Source organism: Uloborus diversus, chromosome 6, assembly GCF_026930045.1.
Source record: "Uloborus diversus isolate 005 chromosome 6, Udiv.v.3.1, whole genome shotgun sequence".
Taxonomy (NCBI): Eukaryota; Metazoa; Arthropoda; class Arachnida; order Araneae; family Uloboridae; genus Uloborus; species Uloborus diversus.
The window spans coordinates 11,818,844-11,842,095 of NC_072736.1; the positions used below are offsets into that span (position 1 = coordinate 11,818,844).

Genomic DNA, 23,252 nt, shown 5'->3' on the forward strand with positions numbered 1-23,252 from the left:
GCCTAGGTGCCACAATATTTCATCACCTTTCATATTTAGAATAAATAAATGAAACATGAGAAGTGGTGATGTATATGCACACTAATAAAGCTATGTTTATAGTGCTGTGTGTGGGTGACTTGCACAGTCAGTGATGCTGAAAGGATGAAAGTTGATTCACGAAGTCAATGTTAGAAGTCAATAACAAAGTCGAAACTTAGCATGACGATTCCTTTCCAAATAATTTCGTGTTGAGAGCGAGAAATTCGCTTTAGCTCTAAAATTCGTTGCTCCTGAAAAACTCGCGTTATAGCCATTTCGCGTAAGTCAGATCGCGTTGTAGCGGGAGTCGACTGTAATGAAATAATCAGGTCAACAGACCATAAAAATTATGACTAAAATAAGGAAAACAGCTTTTAAAAATCTGTATTATTCTTAGTTTCCAACGATGTGTTTCACTGGATCAGCAGAATCATTACATTTGGGATTGTATTCTATCTTTGTTTCTTTCCTTTCTTTTGCTTTTTTGTTTAAAGTCAACAAACAATTTTTGCAAAAAGAAAGGGGAGGGAAGAAAAAATCTTCTTTAAAGCTTAATCTAAGCCTTTGCACATTCACGAAGAATTCTCTTACGGTTGCTTAACTGTTAAAACCTTAACTGTGTGAAATGAGTTTGAGTTGTTGAAGTTTGTTTTTATTTTAGTATGCTGTGTGTGTGTGTGATATAATGTGATTATGTTTATTTCAACTGAATTACTTTTTCCTCGTACTGTTAATGTGACTGCAAAAAATAATTGTATTTATTTCAACTGCTAAATATGTCCATTATCAATGGAACTTACAAAAGTAATGTTTACCACATTAAAAGTTAGCTAAAACTATGACATCAGAGCCCCGATCGTCTGTTGCAGCATGGAAACGTTGCAGCTTATGTGTTGACACTGCATTTAAGAGCCCACAAGAATTCCGGCTTCACTTGCGAAAAACTCACTGCAAAAAGGAAGGGGGCTCTTATGTATGTTGCTATGGAAAAAACAATATATGTGGTTCACTGCCATTAGAAGGGGTTAATGATCAGGATTATGAGTATCATGTTGTCAAACACCACGTATTGACATTTACTGGTATGATCACGAAATAAATTTCAGGCAATTTATTTCTTTGAATTTGTTTCATTTCGAAATCGTAATTTTAAGGGACAGTTGATTTTAAAGACAAATTTTCCTCAAGTATAATTTTCGTGTTTTAAATTGTGTCCAAAATTACGTCAAATCTATTTTCATGCTCCTTTATAGAACATTCTAAATGTTATTTTAGAAGTTTTGTACTTTGTAGTAGCAATTTTCATTCCATGTACACAATTGCATTAGAATTTTTTTAAAAAAAGCATTGTAAAGTTTTTGAAAAACATAAAATTGTATTAGTTTTGTATTTCTTATTTATAATCCCCAATGTTCTGTGACAATGTCTTAACACTTAATTTTGTTTCAAACGAATTTATTTCTGTATTTACTGTATTTATAAACATAGTTAAAAATGCTTTACTTTTTGCAACATTTAGACTGATGTGCCTCCCCCCCCCCCTTTCCTAAAGAGTGATGGCCTACCTCTCCAAATAGTTCAAAGCTTCCCATCAATAGAAATCTCCCAAAATTAAAAAAAAAAAAAAAAAAAAAACTTTAAAAAGATCTCCCTAAAATTTCAACACTACAGTCTGAGCCATGGTGAACGCCTCCTGATTTATACAAATACAAAAGTAACAACCAGCAACAGGCTCTGGGCCCAGCTAGACTGGTCCTAGTCAATTTACAATCCCCAGCGAAGATCAATGGCCCTCTTAAAACTATCTACTCCCATGCTCATGCTCATTACCACCTCTTCCGGTAAGCTGTTCCAAGGTTCCACTACCCTGCTATAATAATAATTTTTCCTAATATCCATGTTAGCCTGAGATCTAAATAGCTTAAAACAATGACCCCTTGTCCTGTTTTCAGTGCTGAATTTCAGCCCCGTAACATCTTTCATTTTAATAAATTTAAACAACTGAATCATGTTTCATCTGTCTCTTCTTTGCTCAAGACTGTACATTTTAAGCCTTCTGAGCCTGGAATCATAGTCTAAATGAGAAAGTCCATTTATTAGCCTTGTAGCCCACCTTTGAACCCTTTCCAATACATTAATATCTTTCTTAAGATAAGGAGACCAAAACTGAACAGCATACTCCAAATGAGGTCTTACCAAACTTCTATATAAAGGCAGAAGAACTTCTTTAGATTTGTTTGAAATAGATCTATTGATAAACCCAAGCATCTTATTGGCTTTGTCGCTAGCTATGCTACACTGTTGGCTGAACTTTAAATCCTGACTTATTAAGACGCCCAGATCAGTAACTTTTTCTGCCTGACTAATGACTGAACCTTGCAAATAATAACTTGTACACTTATTTCCATGCCCTAAATGTAGTACTTGACATTTCCCAACATTAGCAGCCATACCCCATTTATCAGCCCACTCCGTAATATGATCTAGATCCTCTTGCAGCTGATTTGCTTGTTCTTCATTTTCTATACTCCTCACAACTTTGACATCATCAGCAAAACAGTTCATGTTCGCAGAAATATTTTTATAAATATCGTTCATAAAAACAATGAACAAAACAGGCCCTAACACTGATCCTTGAGGAACAAGACATCTGAAACAGATTGATGAATCAACATGACAAAAAAATAAATAAATAAAATAAAATCCTAATTTACCAATTGTTTATAAATCTTGCAAAGTTTAGTCTGGAAATTGTTTATCAAATTAAAAGGACAAAACAAAAAACTTATTGATCAAATTTGGCAATGTGAATTAATATATATGTGTTGCTTTTTTCTCACAGTAATCTAGAATTTCTCATTTGCTTAGCAGTATCTCAAAAAACCAAAAAATTCTATTAAAATGCTGAAAAGCTATTAACTTATCAAGTTAAAAACTTCCTAGCATTTTTGATTTTGTTAATAAACTTAAATTTACTGTTGACTTCGTAAAATGATTTTAAAATTTTGCAAAAAAATAAGATAATAAGTAAAATTTGTTTACAAAAAAAAAGAACTTGAAAGATTCCTGATAATGGCCAAAGTTTATATTCCAGAGAATCGTACAATGCTTAGTGTTCACTCTAGAAAAAAAAAGGGCAGGGTGCTGGTCTTTGAAAGGGGCACTATTTATTATGAAAAGGGCACTATTTCAACGTGGTCTTCCCCCATCCAAGACCAATGACGCACCTCTCAAAAAGTACTGAGCCCCCCCCCCAAAAAAAAAAAAAACAAAGAAAAATAACATCTTAAAACACCTTGCGAAAATTTCATCCATTCCTCTGTACCATGAACACACACCCCCTCAGGGGCGTGCACAGTGGGGAGGGGGAGAAGGGACACCTGTTGGTCGGGCCTGATTCTCAAGGGGGTCCAATATTTTTTAAACGGGGTGAAATATCGAGGCAAACATGGAGGGGGACACGGAAAAGTCATTTGTGATGGGCCCCAAAATTTCTGTGCACACCCCTGCCCCCCCCCCTCCTGATCGCCACCATTGACTTCAGTATTGAATATCATTCCTCCCAGAAAATGCACTTGTCTTTAGGGTTAGATTGAACCCCCCCCCCCCCTCCCCAAATGCCAACTAAGCATTATTATGCTGAATCATTGCTTTGGGTGTGTTTCAACACTTTTCAGGCCATAATTATTACTACTTTTCCTATAAGAATAAAAAATTCTAGACACTTCAAAGTCCTTTGAATTTCAGTGTAAGATGAACAGTATTTAATTACGGATCCCCCCTTCCTATCTAAAAATTGCATAGTAATCTGCATTATGCCATTAAGTATTTTAGTAGACATCAAAATCATGATGAATGTAAATTTAACTTTTTTTAAAATATTATACTTCAAACTGAATAATTAATAAAATACTGTGTGCAGTGCTTCAAAAATACAGTTGTAGCAAGGTGCAAAACAAAAAAGGCTTTATTTGAATGTCTAGTGTTAGACTTGACACAACTTCATGACACAAATGTATTTGCAGATGTATGCGCTACCCAACCAACTGGACCAATCCAAGATTTTAATTTCACTGATAATTTTTATGAAAATTTAATACATCAGCATTTTATTTTTGTGATTTTTTTTAAAGCAATATTATAGTTTTTTCCATATAAAAAAAAGAAACAGTGAAAGATCATTAGTTGGAAAAAGCACTAGTATGTCCATTTCAAAAGTTCTTTTTTTTTTGGGGGGGGGGGGGCTAAAAATTCAAGATAACAGAAAAATACCCTTGTATTTTGGCTCAGTAGGCTTTGTACTGTTACTACTTAGAAAACAATTAGAAAGTTCACCAATCAGAAACAGATGCGAAAAGATTCCTTCACAATCACTAGCAATGCGCCAAAATTAACTAAGCCTAATTTCCACGTGCAAACGAAAAAACGGACACAAAGGGCTGAAACGCTAAGAAAATGGCCTATTCATACGATGTTTATTGCTCAATTCAACATTCTATTTCAAATTTATTTTCATTTTGGTGAAGGTGCCGTTTTTGTTACATTATTTTCGTTAATCTTCCGATTTTGCAAGTGCGATTTCGGGGAAGGGATAGTTATAAATGGGGTAAAATCGACCTGTATTGGACCTTAAATTGTTAACTAGAACAGTAAATTAGTTTTGAAACGATAAATTCGCAATTTTATTTCATTTTTTTCCCTTTTTTTTCAGAATTTTCGCGGTTAATTCAACGGCCTTTGCGGGTCACGTTTGGCCCGCGGTCCATAGGTTGTGCATTCCTTAGACTCTAAGGAATTCAAGCACTATGTTAGCTTTCAAAACTTTATCAATCACTTCAAAATAAACGCCTTTTCCAAACCCTTTACAAGGATTATCAAGAGCATACGAACCCTCCGCTTCTGTTCTCTTTTGCAGGAAAAAAGAAAAAGAACAGCCTGAAATATTTCAGTAAACTTCATATTTTTTTGGCCGCCATCATCGTCAAGAACCGTGTATTTTCAAATCAAGAACCATTTGCGTTTGCACTCGGAACTTTTCGGATAAGAAATGGAGCAGTTCATCAGCATCTGTTCTTGTCTGACAAGTAGTACCCCTTCCACTTTTCCTGGCGCCCCCTGGTCCTACAGATGAAAATAATATAGAAAGACTACCTACCACTCTCTCTCTCATTGTTGATTCTCAGAAACTCAAGGATGGGGAGGAATTAAAGAATAATCTCCCCCCTCCCCCGCCATCGCGGATGACCGAACACCTTCCCTTATCCTTTCAAACCCATCCTCAGTAGAAGGAAGAAATCTATCTTTTGTTTCCAACTGATAAGTCTGTTAGAATTCCGAGAATCTCATCCCCTCTTTGCCTAGGTGTTTGCATCTCCTTTTATTCATGGGGCCGTTTTCAGGGTGAAATTCTGGGGACAATGTCAAGACATGAGCGTTTTTGCAGACGATCGCTGGACTAATAAAATTGCCCCGATATCGCTGCAGGTCCAAACGATGCTTGAGGCATCTTTTTAAAAACACAGGGCGCATTGTTATTTTTGAAAAGGGAGGGGCGCATTTTGCGATCTAAAAGAAGGGCAGGGCGCATTCTGCCGATATGGAAAAAGGCAGGGCGCTGCGCCCTTCAAAAACGGCCTAGCGGGAACACTACAATGCTTATGCTCGACAGGTCGCTACCGATTGGTGGATCACATGACAGCTAATGACATCAGCGCTTGCTAAAACATTGGAGCCAGGCTTGCCAGATTTAAGAACAGTAAATACGGGATAGGCTTCGAGAAGTGAAAGGGAGGGGGGGGGGGGATATTTTTGAGGTTGAGGGCAATCATTGGTTCTGAAATAGTAATGCAATTAATCGTACAACAAAACTTGTTTTTTAATGCCTTTATTGTTGAAAACTCATCGTATAGATCATCTACTGATTCTTTATTTTCAATATGTAACTGTTCTGTAATAGCTGACAAATCAGAAAACTTCTTTATCCATTAATGCCATTGGACTTAAAACAAAAAGGGGATTTTTATCTATGAAATCAAACCACTTTCTCATAAAAATTTCTGGTATCCCTCATTTAGACATTGTATTTTTCTACCGTCTAGATGTTTTAAGGTTTTAGTGACGAACGATTCATAAAATTTATCTTCAAATCTGCTCTCTAGCTGTTTTACCAAATCTTTTAATAATAAAGCTGAAAGTCTCTCTGTCTGGAGGATGTCTGGATGTCTGTGACGCGCATAGCGCCTAGACCGTTCGGCCGATTTTCATGAAATTTGGCGCAAAGTTAGTTTGTAGCATGGGGGTGTGCACCTCGAAGCGATTTTTCGAAAATTCGATTTTGTTCTTTTTCTATTCCAATTTTAAGCCCATTTTTCACAGAAATTTAATAAAATGGAAAAGAATTTGTTCTGAAAATTACCTTTCTTTTCTTTACTTCTTTATCTTTCTTCTTTTCTTTTCTTTTTTACTAATAATAAAGCTGAAAGTCTCTCTGTCCGGAGGATGTCTGGATGTCTGTAGGATGTCTGTGACACGCATAGCGCCTAGACCGTTCGGCCGATTTTCATGAAATTTGGCACGAAGTTAGTTTGTAGCATGAAGGTGTGCACCTCGAAGCGATTTTTCGAAAATTTGATTTTGTTTTTTTTCTATTCCAATTTTAAGCCCATTTTTCACAGAAATTTAATAAAATGAGAAAGAATCTTTATCTTTATCTTCTTCTTTACTAATAATAAAGCTGAAAGTCTTTCTGTCCAGAGGATGTCTGGATGTCTGTGACGCACATAGCGCCTAGACCGTTCGGCCGATTTTCATGAAATTTGGCACAAAGTTAGTATGTAGCATGAGGGTGTGCACCTCGAAGCGATTTTTCGAAAATTCGATGTGGTTCTTTTTCTATTCCAATTTTAAGAAAAAAAATATCATAAGATGGACGAGTAAGTTACGAAATTATCATAACGTGGAACCGTAACATGGGCACAAGCTAATTGGCGAGATGTGAAATTATCGTAACGTGGAACCGTAAGATGGGTACAAGCCAACTGGCAAGAAAATTCACCATATATTATTTGTAAATATACAGGCGAACCAAAAGACTTTTTGATTTTTCTATTATGGGCAAAGCCGTGCGGGTATCACTAGTGTGACATAATATCATAATGTTATCATTTGCAGTTGTAGATTCATTTTGAAGTTTTTTACGAGCAACTTCAAAAACGGGGGACACATTGCTAAGAAAATTTAAAACTAATGCAAGCTTATTGGTTTCACATGTTTGAGCTGCACTTCCTTCACTTGAAAGCAATAATTTTCTGAAGGGCTTAAGAATGGATTCTCCCTCGCTTATAAAATAATTCATGAGAGAAAGCCAAGATTAAATGAGTCGATCTAGCTAAACTTAGCTGTCATGTCAGGATACATTTTAGTAGCTTTTTAAACTCTAGTTTAGCAAACTCAAAAAACTCCTTCAGGTCATTCCGCTTAGTTGCAGATCTAGAAAAATGTGAATAAATGTTTAAAACAATGGTTTTGACATCAATTTCTAAAGCAACAACAGCATGGCGAAATGCGGTGTGTTAACTATATGAGCTAAACACCCTGACTTAAGTAAATTTTTCTTTTGCTCTCTACGTATGGTATATACTGATCGCTTTGTTTCAAAATTAACGTTGGTACTATCGGTTGAAAATGATGAAACTGTTCGTAAAGCCAAGTATGACTCAATCAAGGGGTTAGTAAGAGTCAAGCAGTTTACTATAGAGTCAGCCATCTCGGAACTTTTTGCTCTTTGATTTTCTTATAGCTCTTTATTAACCAATATTTTTATTTTTTCCCCTTAAAAAAATGTTTTGTTTTGTACAATATTGTTATTAGCTGGAATATGGGATATTAGCCGTCCCGTATGGAAGTTCCCTGGGACGCGGGACAATTTTTCAAAATACGGGATTGTCCCTTGAAATCCGGGACGTCTGGCAACCCTGATTGGAGCTGACTTTATTTTTTGTCACGTGATCAACTCACCAGTAAGCTACTGGTCGATCAACAAATGCAACCAATGTATGAAAAAAATCATGTTCTTTTATTTACATTGTTGTTTCAAAAATGTTGTGTGAAAATTGCATTCACCTCTTTGAGATTTGTAATCGTGTTTACCCCGTCATTTTTTAGATGGGTGCTGAACTGTGCCTCTTTGATGAAAGTTCAGTATCGTGCCTTCCTTTTTGCATTTCTTAATGTGTCTTCCTTAACTTTTTGAAGTTTTGACAAAACTTCATCATAAAAGCATTTTTTTCCTGCCTGGTAGGTCAAGATTCACAAAAGCCTGACCTTGAAATGTAGCTCACCTGTTTTCCTTATAATTTGAATGTTAAGTTTTTAGCATAATCTCTTAAAGTAAAGATTAAAAGGTTTTGTTATTAATTGTTTAAAAAAATTACAATGGTAATTAATAAGAAATGTAATGATCATTAAAAATACTTGAGCTTTTATTGCGTATGGTATGCAAAAAGGAAAAAAAACAACCTTTCTGTTGCAAAATTTCTATTCAAATGTGCCCTTTATATTGAATTAAAACGCCTTTTTATCTGGAAGCTCCCGTACATGGTGGGTTCTTCCAGACTCACTTTTTTGGGCTAAGGGTAACACCAGTGACTTACATAGCACCCCCTGTGACACGTGGGGGGGGGGGCATACTTTCTGAAAAAAAACTCTAAGTTAAAATTAAAGAAAAAAAATTATGGAAAGTATAAATTTTGCGGGGGTAGCACCAAAGTCCATTTACGATATTGGGTTTCACTATGCAAAGAACTCATTATCAATACAAGAAAATTGAGTTGTTCTGCAAAACTAGCAATGTTAAATCCTCTCCTGTGGTGGCAATGCCACAAAGAATCAGTGCATCCAATTTATATTAAATATATTGTCATCATGTTGTCTAAGTATAATTTCTAGGCCTATATGTTTTTTAATATTTGAGCAAGTTCAACTTTGTTTTTAATATCTTGTCAACATGTCTCTAATGTTTTATTAACTTGTCCTCTTATTAACTGACTATTTTCTCTTCCAGTTGATGATGACTTATCTCAGGAAGAAGCATTTGCAGAAAATCTCCGACAAAAATATGCTCATATTTTTACGTCTAGTCAAATGAACACTCAGCCAAATGTTGTTGTAGATGAATATCAATGGACAGTTTTCAACTGTACGCAAAATTTACCTGCAGTTCTGAATGATCCTAGAAAAACTAAGAGAGAGTACAATCTCTTTACTAAAACCTGGGGTGACAGTTTTGTGGATGGCATCAGCTTACCTTATACATCTCTACCTGAAATAACACGTTCTCATTTTGAAACATATATAAAGCATATCCGTAAAGTAAGTTGAACGCTGCTAAATTTGAACTGTTCATAGCTACAATATTATTACTATTATTAGTGCTTTATGTTAGATAATTATGATATTTGCATTAATTACTGTAGATTCTCTTTATAACCAGGGCTGGGCAATATAAGAAAAAATGATAGACACTAACTCATGGAATTTTAAAGTATTTGACTCTGCAGCCAAGGTTAAGACATTGGTAGGGTTTGCATGTTTTTCCTCAAAGGTTAAAAAAAAAAAAAAAACCATCTTGGCAAAAATACTTTTTGCCAATTTTTGCCTAAGTGTCAAAAATAGATGTGCTTTATTAGTGGGGATCAACTGTAGGCAGCTTAATTTTTAGTAATTTTATCTCTAATATGGTAATATTAATGTTACTAAAGTTAACTTATTTTATGCAGTTGACGTAAGTTTTTTTATCCGAGGGCTTGCACCTCACATTAGAATTATTCTTTGGGGCCATACGCAGAATTTCAAAATCTTTGAAATTATTCTGTATGATGTGGGAAAGTATGAAAAAGGAAAAAAAAATTATAAACTAATAATTGTTGTTTATCATTGCTATGCTTCTTTTATTAAATTCATAAACCAGTTTCTTTCAATGTTCGGTAAAATACTTCAATTTATAGCTTGTCTTTCTTATTATTATTATGAAGGATATTGCAAGATTAATTTTTGACCATTAACTTATTAGAATGAAAGATATTTTTGGGCAGTATAAATTCCAACAAAACTGAATGTGATTGTTGTTAAGTGGAATTTTAATGACAGTTCTTTGCTGTTAGAAGCATACCAAATTTTTGTCTTATATTATTTTTCCTTTCTTCTTTTTTTTTTACGTTTGCTTTGATATTAATTATTTTTAATGTTTTTTTTTACAAAGTTATTAGATAGAAAACACAATGTATGAGCAACCATTGTATAAAAATATTGTCACCAAAAATCATGCCAAAACAAGCTATAGGATGACCCAAAAATCACACAACCTGTTATAAAATATTTTATTTTTAATTTTTGCTACATATTATTTGAATACTTGGCAACACTGTTTTCGAAATGACACACAATTTTCTTTTCATTTTCCAAATACACTGACAGTAGCTTGTAGTTTATAGCGTAGTCAAGATGGTTTTCCAACCAGGATTAGCCCGTTCGGGACGAACGACGTGTCTTTGCGTCAGCGCTAGGTGGTTCTTCAGAGAGGAAAAACGCGTCCTCCAATCCTTACAGTAAGTAGTACGCAGCTGGCCTAACAACGCTACTCTGCATTTTGGATTTGGAACGAAATGTTTACTATTAGATGGCGTTACTTATCCATTCCACCACTCCATGTTCCGTTCAAATGATTGCTCTCCTGCATTAGTATTTCTCTCTCTGACCTCAGAATGGAGTCTGTCAAGTGTCTGTGATTTATTGGATTTAGTGAAAGAAAATATAAACATGTGCTTGCAAGTGAGAAGGGAAACGTTGTACTCATTTTGAAGTGGCTCTTTTTAGTTTCGGTTCCATTTATAATGGGATTGGAGGGGAGATATTCTAGCAAGGGATTTTACTTTTATGTTCATTTGGTAGCCATGGTGAACACGCTATCTTTCCGAGGAGGAAATATCTTAATTTATAACTGATCCCTCTTTGAATCTTTTGGGTCACATTGTAACAACTATGAATTATTTTTGTTGGAGTTCTTCATACAAAAGTAGTTACTTTCGAAAATCATATGCTGAAAAAGAAGGCAAAGAACTTAGACGGAGATGTGTAACTTGCTCAAAGCAGAATAAAAGACGTAACACTACGTATGAGTGTAAAACGCTCAATGCGCATTTATCTGTGCTTTGAAATTTTTCATGTGGCTTTAAAATATTAATTGTTACAATATTCTTCAAATATTTCATAATATTAAGCGCAAATATTTTTCTTGTTTTGTAGAAAATATATTGTTTAATTTTGGTACTTTTAGTTATTGTAAAAAACAATATATTTTGCATTTTTATTGTTAAATATCAATTATTTTCATCCAATTTTTTGCTATGATTGAAATTTTGATATATTTTATCATATATTAAAAAATGGTTTCATTTCTGCTTAAAGTATACATTTTATCCATTATTATGTATGCGTACTTTCTGAAATTGCGTATTAGGCTTAGCGGGAGAAATTGCCCCGGCCTGTGCGCACAGTCCACGTGTAACAGCTGCCGTCCTGAAGAGCGCTATCTTCTGCGGACTGCCGTCCGAAGCGGGTTAAGGATTTTTTATTATTGAGCAATAATTTTCTACTCATTCACTTGAAGCCATTGTTGAGGCCTTCAATAGCAAATTTAAAAATATTTCTATGCCCAACGGCCTCCTTCCATTAGTACCCTCATTTTTGGGACACTCGAAACGTTGAAAACTGGGAAAGAAGTGGGTTCCCATCTTTATTGGACCAGCACAACATAGCAATCTGAACAAAATGATGAAGAAATTGGAGTTTCAGGCTTATAACGTTCATGTTATTCAAGAATTGAAAGCTTCTAATCAAGCTAAAGAATGAGATTGTTCCCAAAATTTTAAAGGTTTTTCTGAAAGAGCATGCTTAAAAACATAGGATTTATCCAGTCTTTTAATAATTTGACAAAGTTTAATATTTTTTAACAATTATTTTAAACAGTGCAATTTCATCTTTTACGCTTCTCCATGTGACATGACAAGTGATGAAATGCCATTCACTGATGCCATTAGCGCGAATTATCATAACCTGGCAATGCGGTTGACAGCAAAGTGTTGAGCATTTAGTGTGCCAAAGTACATCACTTGTGACATTATAAAGGCCACGCGTTATTTCCAAAATTGGACCTTTAAAAAAATTAAATAAAAATAACTGTTGTGAGACAAAAGTTTTTTCTGGCTCAATGTTTTTTTTTCCCTTATTCTATCAATTTCAGTGACTGAAGGTAGTACTGTTGACTTAAGGAAACAACCCCATTAAGTGACTAATGTTGGGAGTATTCTGTGATTATAAGAACCACACTTCAAATTAAAAGCTATAAAAAGTCGGGGTGCATAAAGAATTCAAATAAAACTGTGTCATTTTCATAAAGATAGCGCTGCCGGCTAGCCAAGTACTTTATCTTGAAAATTGATGCTTATTTGAAAAATAAAATACTTTCTGATGGGTTTTAAACATAGTGTAGTATCATTGCAGAATGATGTGACTTCAACTGAACTGAAAATAAATTAATCCATAGTTGAGTTGTTTTCTGAAAAAAAAAATGCATTTTTGAAAAGTTTTAATTTGCACGTTGATCTGAATTTCTTTTTGATTGTATCAATTCAGGGTATTAGAAGAAATGCTACTAAATCATCAAAAGAATCTAAAGCAGAAAAAGTACCGCAATTAGTATCTCCAGTTGAAAAATTAAGTTAAGTTTTTTATGTTGCAAGAATATTTATGATTCCTGAATTTTCTAAATAACACTATAATAAATATAATTGTATGTATGTTAATGATTTTTCTCTGTTGCTGCATATAGGCTCAAAAATTGCAGATATTGAGGAAATACCTTCAGTAAGTTCTTTTTCTTTGCTGATTATTATTATTTTCTTTTTAAACATGGAAATATTATTTAATAATTGTCTATCCTTGCTTTTCAGATATTTTTACAATCAGATTTTAACTTAGAAAATCCTGAAACTTTTAATGCTGTTATTCCCTGGTCAGAATTATATGAAAATTCCAGTCAGAAAAACTCTGTCAAGCTGTTGCAAGAAAAGGTATCTGCATTACTATTTCTTTATTGTATTGAAAGTTATATTTTTACATAATAAACATGATGTTCATGTGTCAGATATGTTTTTGAAAATGTAACAGAGTGTTGTGATATTATTTGCCAAAAGTTAGCTTTAAAAATGTTTAAAATTTTTTCACTGAAAGTTTTAATTTTAATGTCGTATTATTACATTTTATTTGAAACTGGACTTGAAGCTATATTTTTGGCTATCTTTTTACTTCCTTTTACAAAAAAGGAATTATTGTATTCGCAAAAAAATTTCACTCAAAATTCGACCTTAATTTCCATTTTGCTCGCCCCCAAATTAATGTTGAGTTTTTTTTCAACCCGACCACACGCGGATAAGTGCCTAAGAATGTATAAAAACCGGAAGTATCCATTTTGACATTCCCCGAGTTAATTACAATGGCTTTTCTCGTGACGTCCATATGTATGTATGTGCATATGTGCATATGTATATCGCATAACTCAAGAGCGGTATGTCCTAGAAAACTGAAATTTGTTATGTAGACACCTAGTGGGGTCTAGTTGTGCACCTCCCCTTTTGGTTGCATTCCGGTGTTTCTAAAGCGGTCTTTTGCCCCTTTTTTTTGGGAGGGGATCATTGTTAATTTCGATGTATACTCAAGTGGTGTTATAATTTGACGGACACTTAGAGATATATCGTCAGTCTTTTAGTCGCCAAGTTGGAGACAAATTTGGCGATTTTTTTTCTAATATGGTTCCAATTTGGCCACTGTTGGTGATATGTAGAGAGTAAACTATTGAATCACATTAAAATTGCCAATAATGGGAAAATGACATTAAAATTGGAGTAAAAGGAAGTCATGTGATTCACATATCAGCTCGTTTATTTTGAAATCAATGTGTCATTGCATTATGTAAAACCAGTTATGAGTACCTACTCTTGAAAATGAGTCATCAGGGTCCATATAAAAAAGAATACAGTCTGTGGAACTGCTGAATAATTTTAACCCCTAATGAAGGTCCTTCTGCAAAATTCCAAACAACTTAAAATTGACCTTTTCCTAAAATTCTTAACTGTTCTAGTTAATCAAGCAGGCTTGACTACACCACTGCATATCTTTACTCATAATACAGCTGAAAGTCTCTCTGTCAGGATCTCTGTGACGCGCATAGCGCCTAGACCATTCGGCCGATTTTCATGAAATTTGGTGCAAAGTTAGTTTGTAGCATGGGGGTGTGTACCTCGAAGCAATTTTTCGAAAATTCGATGTGGTTCTTTTCTATGCCAATTTTAAGAACAAAATTATCATAAGATGGACGAGTAAATTACGAAATTATTATAACGTGGAACCGTAGCATGGGCACAAGCCAATTGGCGAGATATGAAATTATCATAACGTGAAATTGTAACACGGATACAAGCCAATTGGCGAGATATGAAATTATCATAACGTGGAACCGTAACATGGGTACAAGCCAATTGGTGAGATATGAAATTATCATAATGTGGAACCGTAACATGGGTACAAGCCAATTGGGGAGAAAATTCACAATATATTATTTGTAAATATACAGAAGAACCGAAAGACTTTTTCAAATTTCCTATTACGGGCAAAGCCGTGCGTTTACCACTAGTAGCAAAATAAAGTGGTTGTTAATTGATGAGCTTAGTGGAAGCTTGTCATGTAGTAAATAATTGAATTCAGGAAAATTAGTTTTAGTTTTGCCATGCTGTTTTTGCTTCTTGCAATTAGTACATTGTTATAATGATAAAGTACGGAAATATCTTTTCAGCTGTACATGTTGTTTATATTCCTGTGTTCTTAACAATTCAACTTCTTTAGTTTGGGAAGATCTTATCACTAACGGTAACTTTATATGAAAGGATGTGAAAAAAAAAAATGCATTTAGAAAAGATAATAACGGGTCAATCCATTTCAAATCACCCAGTCGGTGTTGCTCAACATTTTTAATTTTCCCGATTCTTTTATCATGGATTACCTATGGGTAGACATTAACAAAACTGCAATTGAAAAAAATTTACTAGCCATATTTTTTATTTGGCAGCCATTTTTAAAATGGCAATTTGGCAAATTTGACAAAAAACAGAGTTTGCGGAAAATTGTATTGCCAATTCATTTTTAAAGATATCAAAATAATTTAAAAGCCAGTGTGTTAAGCATAAAATGACCTTTAAATAGACCATATTTTTATTTTCCTATCATGCAGGAAAGTCAATTAAACTCTTTCTCTAAAAAATCGGAAAAAAGTTAACAATCACTAATTTTTGAGACCGTAAATTTTTAGGAAGGAAAATAGACTCAGCAATATTATTTTATTTCTGTGTTTGAGTACTCATAGTACTACCAACAGCATAAGTTTTAGTCTTTAAAATGAACTAGTTTTTTTTCTACAACTTTTCAAAAATGGCCAAAAACACGTTAATGCCAATTTTTGTAAGTCAATATCTGAAAAGGGACTGAATGAAAAAAAGTGAAAATTTTATAAAATGTTCTTAATACTAATAAGAATGTCTCACAAAAAAATTATGACTGATATTCAACTACGTTTTGAGTTATAGAGCTGTGAATTTCAATAAAAACGCTACCGTTTTAAATACACTCGTGCAATGCTAAAGTAACAACTATAGGCTTAAAATTATTTAAACTGGCAAAGTTAGTTGATGCTTAAGTCAATAAATTATTATTTAGAGTTTTAAAAATAATTTACTTAGTTTATATTTAAATGCAGCTCAAGTTATAATATATAATACTGCCAAAAACATTTGTTAAAATATAAACAACAACTCGCCCATAAAGCATCTTAAGCTAATATTCACCACAGCAGCTGGGAAGAAAAATTTTAATTCTGTGAAGTGTTGTGTGGTTTTCTTCATTCTTTTTCTTTTTTTTTTTTAATCTATCTTTAAATGCAGGTAATGATCTAAACAAGAGCCTTGTAATAGACGATCTGATTTTAGTAGAATCCACCATCAACACTGATTTCTTTCATATTATCTAACGTATCCAATTAAATATTCTTGAGCAATTCTAGCATTTTAAAAAGTTTATATTTCTTTTAATAAAAATTGTTCTATCATGAAAACATAATAATGACATGGGATAAAATTATTTATATACTCTAGTTTAAATTAAATTTTCTTGCTTTTACCGGTATATCAAAGAACAGATGAAAAAAAAAAGAAAGAAATAATGGCTATTTTTGCCATGGAAGAATTCGAAAGATACTGTTGTCAAAAGCATGGATTTTTCACTTTCTTCTCTCTTTTTTGGTTATTTACTTGTTCAGTAAATCTGACTCAAGCATTCATTTGCCAATCTTTGTTTTTCTTGTTTATTTTTTATGGTTTTTGGGGTTTAAATCTATTGGAGTAAAAGAGGCAAAAAAAAAAAAAAAAAAAAAAAAAATAGTCTGCAACTACTTGTACAGTCAAGATCTTTTCTTGTGCTCACAAGTCTAGACTCCAAGGTGACATGCTTTGGTATGGATGAGGTTCAGTTGGTGATAGTTATTTGACTAGTGAACATGTCCTGCTTTAGAGTGTAGTTTTGGAATTATATTTTTCTGTTTGCATTATTGTGCTTTTTTAAATCCACCTAATATTAGCTTTCAAGAATTTAATTGATTGTTTAAGTATTCGGTATGAGTTGTTTTCTGGGTGAACTAATAAGTGAACAGTGTCATAAACAACACTACAACAAAGAAGTACCTAAAGAGTTGATCAAGGTATGTGACTTGCCATCTGAAGAACAATGTTTGCTAAAATTAAGAATTTCAAATGAAATTACTAATATTTGTCATTACCACAGAGATAAATATTTACACAAGTACAACCACATTTTTGGGAAAAAATGCTGTGACCCATTTGGTAGCCACAAAAGGCCAATCAAAAACGGTTTGCGTAAAATACTAATTGAACACCTTTCCAAAAGTAAAAATATGAACATTGAACTAATTCCTGGACAAGCTCTAGATGTTCAAATTGCGCATCAAAAATTTTTGGAGAAAAACTGGCCGAAGATGAAAAAAATAATGCTGAGGATGATCCTGAATTTCTTCCTGGCCCTTTTGAATTAGTAGAGGAGAATCCGTTGTATCAATTGGAATCCATTTGTGAAACTTTGGAATTGTCTCCTTTATGTAAAATAACAAAGCTTAACACAGAACAACGACTGTCAGCTTTGCAAAGAAAAACTGATAAAATTACAAGCACAGTTAAGCGAAAATTGGATGAATCTTTCCATAATGACTTAGAAACACAGAGTTTAAATGAAACAGATACTTCAATTAGTGAGTACTACGCACTCATTACTAAACTAAAAGAAAAATTCAAAGGGTCTAGTAAAGATGATAAAATTAAGATAATTAGTCTACTGCCAAGCTCATGGTCAATGAAAAAAATAGTTGAGGACTTTGGTGCATCTGAATACATGGTAAAGTTAACTAGGCAGCTAGTAAAGGATCAAGGTATTTTGCCACATCTTTCAAAAAGACAGGGCAACCGAATAAGTGAAGCTATTATTAACTGTGTTAAAGAGTTTTACAAAGATGACGAAAATAGTCGCTTATGCCCTGGTAAAAAGGAATATGTTTCAATTATGATTGACAATGTCAAGGTGCAAAAACAGAAAAGGTTAATTCTTCTCTCACTCAACGAACTCTACAGCATATATAAACAGAAATATCCAAATCACAAAATTGGTCGCTCTAACCCAGTAAGCAAAATATCTTGCCTCAGTATTGCATAAAGGTTGACATGCAAGAAAAATCATCTTGCATTAATGCTGCCTCAATGTTGTTATGTTACTCCCTTTATGCTGTCAGCAGGCTGCCACAATATTGGCTGACAAGGTGTATGCAACATAATATCAGGAAAATATCAAGGTAGGCTGCTTTTGTAATATTGCATACGTATTGATATGACAGGATAATATCAAGATGTTGTCATGACAGCATAAAATCAAGGTCTAGGCAAGATGATCTTGCTTTTGTAATCTTGCATACGTATTGATATGACAGGATAATATCAAGATGTTGTCATGACAGCATGAAATCAAGGTCTAGGCAAGATGATCTTGCTTTTGTAATATTGCATACGTATTGATATGACAGGAAAATGTCAGGATACATTGACATGACAGTATGAAATCAGCACGTTTGCAAGGTGTTTTATCTATTTATTTCTTTGTATTATTTTCACTTGAATCTCAAGAATTAAATTTCATTCTGTAATTATTTCTGTTATTCTTCAAGATAGTTTTCTAGCCTAAGAATATTTCCTTAAAGCTGACATCTGATCGGAAATTCATATAAAGGTATTAATAGTACTCGCAATTTAATTTAAAAAATGAAAGTTTCTTCGTTTTGCGTAATACTCGACTTATTTTATAAATTCATGCTTCTAATTGTATTATAAAGACATAAAATGCCTAGTTAGGAATAATTGCGGAAGTTTTTATAACACATTTAAGAATAAAGAAAGCAAAATAATAAATAAGTAAATAAATACAATAAAGTACATTTCCAAATGGATGTCAGCATTGAAAATATCCCATGGACAAAACACATGAATTTATCTTAAAGAATAACATAAATAACCATTGAATAAAATTAATCTTACTCATGAGTTTGAAGTGATAATACGAAATTCTGGGCTTTATGTCCTTCGTTTCGAAGTCTAGGAACGAAAAAAGTTATTTTCGGCCATTTCTAACATTGATCGCACATCGTCTGCGATATGACTTGTTTAGTACTATATTAATAAACAAATGCAGTTATCAGTCATTCATAAGTTATTCCTAAAACAATACTATTCCACACTAATAACTAAGCAACCAACTTAACGAAGCCTAAAGAACGCAACGATAGCGCCACGTGCAGCTCCTCTGAACCGACTGAAATCGTAGGTCGAAGGAGGGGGGACGCTGGGTAGCAAGAACTGTGTGCATGCGCAAGTATCAACGAAGGTCCACCTGTTCTATTGTGTACTAATTACCTTGACGGCGACAGCATGAAATCAATACATCTTGACGGCGTCAATATGTATGCAATGTTGTTATTGTAAGGAAATATCAATATTGATATTTTAAGATGAATGCAATGTTGCATACGTGTTGTTATTGTAATATTGCTTTTTAATCTTTATGCAAGCTTTATGCAGTATGAAACGCGTCAATAGTGACGCCGTCAGTATAATATCAAGATCTGTCAAGATTGATGCAAGAAATTTTGCTATTAGGGATGTTTTGCGCTTTCCGACCAAAGTGGTGCGTTCTTCCGGGTTCATCAGGAACTCATAGTGTATGTGTTTGCAAACATCACCAAAACACAAAGCTTATGATAGAAGGAGCAAAGCTTAATTTAAATTATAAAGACCTCATAGCTTTCATGGTATGTGATATTGAAAATGAAAAATGTATGCTTGACACCTGTTCAAAATGTCCTGGATCAGATACCCTGCTTGATCTCTTACAAAATCAAATTGACAATCTGCCTGATGAAGTTGCTTTCAAACAATGGGTGCAAACAGATAGAGCTGAGCTCATAACACAAGTAATATCCAGTGAAGAGTTTCTGCATTCTCTTATTGATAAGCTTACTCTTTTAAAATCCCATCATTTTATATCAAAAGTTCAAGCTAAACATTTCAGGGAAACTAAAGAAAACTTGGAAGATAACCACTGTTTAGTGATTGGTGATTTTGCAGAAAACTTCACATTCACAGTGCAGGACGAAATACAAAGTTTTCATTGGACTAATACACAAGCAAGTCTTCATCCGTTTGTAATATACTACAAAAAGGAAGGAACGGTGAGTTGCAAATCTATTTGTGTTATTAGCGACCACCTCGATCATAATACAACTGCTGTGTACACATTTCAACAGCACCACAGCACCTCATCAGGGAAATCAAGAAAATTATACCAAATATTGAAATGGTTGTGTACTTCAGCGATGGCGCAAGCAGCCAATACAAAAATAAGAAAAACTTTGTGAATGTCTGCCAACACAAAAATGATTATGGTGTGCAAGCCGAGTGGAATTTCTTTGCCTCATCACATGGGAAGAACTCTTGTGATGGGATTGGCGGAACAACAAAGCGAGAAGTAACACGAGCATCCCTCCAAAGACCTTATACAGATCAAATCCTGACTCCACAAGACATGTTTAAATACTGTCGGAACAACATTACTGGAATCAAATATGTATATGTTTCTTCAGCTGAAATTGAGCGAATGGAAACAACACTGATCGAGAGATTTGAATGTTGTTTAACAGTGAAAGGTACAAGAGGCTATCACAGATATGTTCCCTTAAGTAACAATGAAATAAGGTGCTTTGTTACTTCCACAGGCTCGAGATTTGATGATCATCAGACTTCAATATTATTTACAAATGTGTCGTCTTTCACAAATAATGACTTTGTTGCCTGTATATACGATGAGAAGTGGTGGCTTGGAAAAGTTGAAGACAAAAGTGAAGGTAACAATGATATTTTGGTGCATTTCTTTCATCCTTCTGGACCAAAAACTGCCTTTCAACTGTTGAAAAATGATACTGCTTGGGTACTCGCAAAAAAATAGTACGTAAAGTTACTTCATTGGAGCTCACAACAATGTCAGGAAGAACACACAACATAACTGATAAACTGTGCAATGAGATATATTTGTTTAACTCTTTAATCAAAATTACAGCTGCCAAGTAGTTACAAGTTTTACATAAAGATATATAGAAAAACATTAGTGTGTGTTATAGTTTGTGACAGTGTAGTATATAAAACATATGAGCAAGTTCAAGCATTTTACCGGTAGTACTACTACTACAGTCCTGTATTTTTAAAAAAGAAGAAATGAACAATGTGTTGATACTTTATTGACTTAAGCATCAACTAACTTTGCCAGTTTAAATAATTTTAAGCCTATAGTTGTTACTTTAGCATTGCACGAGTGTATTTAAAAAGGTAGCGTTTTTATTGAAATTCACAACTCTATAACTCAAAATGTAGTTGAATATCAGTCATAATTTTTTTGTGAGATATTCTTATTAGTATTAAGAACATTTTATAAAATTTTCACTTTTTTTCATTCAGTCCCTTTTCAGATATTGACCTACGAAAATTGGCATTAACGTGTTTTTGGACATTTTTGAAAAGCCGTAGAAAAAAAACTAGTTCATTCTAAAGACTAAACTTTATGCTGTTGGTAGTACTATGAGTACTCAAACACAGAAATAAAATAATATTGCTGAGTCTCTTTTCCTTCCTAAAAATTTACGCTCTCAAAAATTAGTGATTGTTAACTTTTTTTCGAATTTTTAGAGAAAGAGTTTAACTGACTTTCCTGCATGATAGGAAAATAAAAATATGGTCTATTTAAAGGACATTTTATGCTTAACACACTGGTTTTAAATTATTTTGATATCTTTAAAAATGAATTGGCAATACAATTTTCCGCAAACTGTGTTTTTTGTCAAATTTGCCAAATTGCCATTTTAAAAATGGCTGCCAAATAAAAAATATAGCTAGTAAATTTTTTTCAATTGCAGTTTTGTTAATGTCTACCTATAGGTAATCCATGATAAAAGAATCAGGAAAATCAAAAATGTTGAGCAACAAATTTTACTCTTTTTGGGTGATTTCAAATGGATTGACCCTAACCAGTTCACCCTGTCAGAAATCCCTGCTAACCTTTGCAGTTCTGCTTAAAATTAAAATATTGTTTGTTTCCCTCCTCTTTTGCCTCATTACAGTGACCAATTTTATATTTAGTATGAAAAGAATTCTCATGGGATGTTTTGACTGAATGATTGAATTAAAGAGCTTGGAAAATCAAAATGTAAAGCAGGACCCCCTCCTCTATTTCTCTTTCTCTAAATGTATCTACTTATAGTACTCTAGCAAAAGTTGTGATAGTCAATAAAATAAGGATTTAAGTACTGTAAAAGCACTTTTTTTTTTGTAAAAATGAAAATTTCAGGGATTTTGCAAACTGAAAATTTTACATTAACAGAGCTACAAGGTTAAAAAATCCACTACAAAAAAAATAAATAAATAAATTAATTAATTAATTAATATATATATATTGCAATGCTTAAATTTCTATAATTATGAACGGTACGAACAAATAACGATAAAAGTAATTTTCAGTAACTGCATGGTTTAGAAGCCTCTTTTGCCCGAAACATGTTTCATGTTATGATTTCTGTCTATCAACAAATAGTTGAACTTAGACTTGCACCACTTTTGCATGAAGTAAAATGATGTTATAACTATAGTTTCTGATGGTGTAAATACAAATTATAAAAAATTGACATTAGCCACTTTTGTTCTCCACAGCTCATGTAAAAAAATTGACATTCAATTTTACATATGAGAAAGATTCAATACTTTACATAATTTTGTAACCCAATTGATTTTTTTTTTGGTTTATAAACACAATTTTAATGTTAGAACTTATTTACTGTTTACTGAAAAATTGACTGCTTTTATAAACTATTTGTTTAGTTTTGATCTTCATGCTTATTAGCAGTTTGTTTTAACAATTTAAATTTCCTGACACGCATGACATGTTATGTGTTTTCTATTGCTGTTTTTATTTTTTGTATCTCTACAAATCAATTTCATATTTATAGCTGAGCCATTGCTTAGATATAGCAGAAGTTCACATAGCGAAACAAATTTCTATGCGATCTGAAGCTTTTTTCCATGCCATGACATCTCATGACGCTTTGATGGACCAGCTCACTGACGTCATTAAATGTGTTTGTGATTTGAGGTAAGCAGTGAAGTATGTTTTAGGTAAATATGATTCTCAATCACCAAAGCTGGAAATTGTTTTAATTAAAAAAAAAATCTGTCTATGTTGCTTTTAGCATTGCACTTTAGGCTGTCATTTTTAAGTTATGTGTGAATTTATCTTTACCTACTTGCTTATCAGTGGCGGCTCGTGCCTTGAAAAAGTGAGAGGGGCAAATCATGGGTGCGCTCGCACCCCCCCCCCCTTTTTTAATATCTGAACTTCCTTAAAATAATTATTTGTGTTATATAAATAAAATTAAATTCATTTTAAACATGGAACAAGCTACAAAATACTTAAACTAC

General features: G+C 33.4%; 1 protein-coding gene across 1 annotated transcript in view; it reads left to right on the forward strand.

The window, feature by feature from the left end:
• Nucleotides 1–722: 722 nt before the first annotated feature.
• The window catches only part of LOC129223831 (vacuolar protein sorting-associated protein 54-like), a 62,760-nt gene continuing 40,230 nt past the window's right edge, over nucleotides 723–23,252 (forward strand). The window contains exons 1-6 of the mRNA XM_054858191.1: nucleotides 723–1,103; nucleotides 9,083–9,390; nucleotides 12,712–12,796; nucleotides 12,908–12,942; nucleotides 13,029–13,148; nucleotides 22,784–22,926. Coding sequence (XP_054714166.1) covers nucleotides 860–1,103; nucleotides 9,083–9,390; nucleotides 12,712–12,796; nucleotides 12,908–12,942; nucleotides 13,029–13,148; nucleotides 22,784–22,926 — 935 coding nt within the window. The 5' untranslated portion in view covers nucleotides 723–859. The remainder of the gene's footprint in view (nucleotides 1,104–9,082; nucleotides 9,391–12,711; nucleotides 12,797–12,907; nucleotides 12,943–13,028; nucleotides 13,149–22,783; nucleotides 22,927–23,252) is intronic.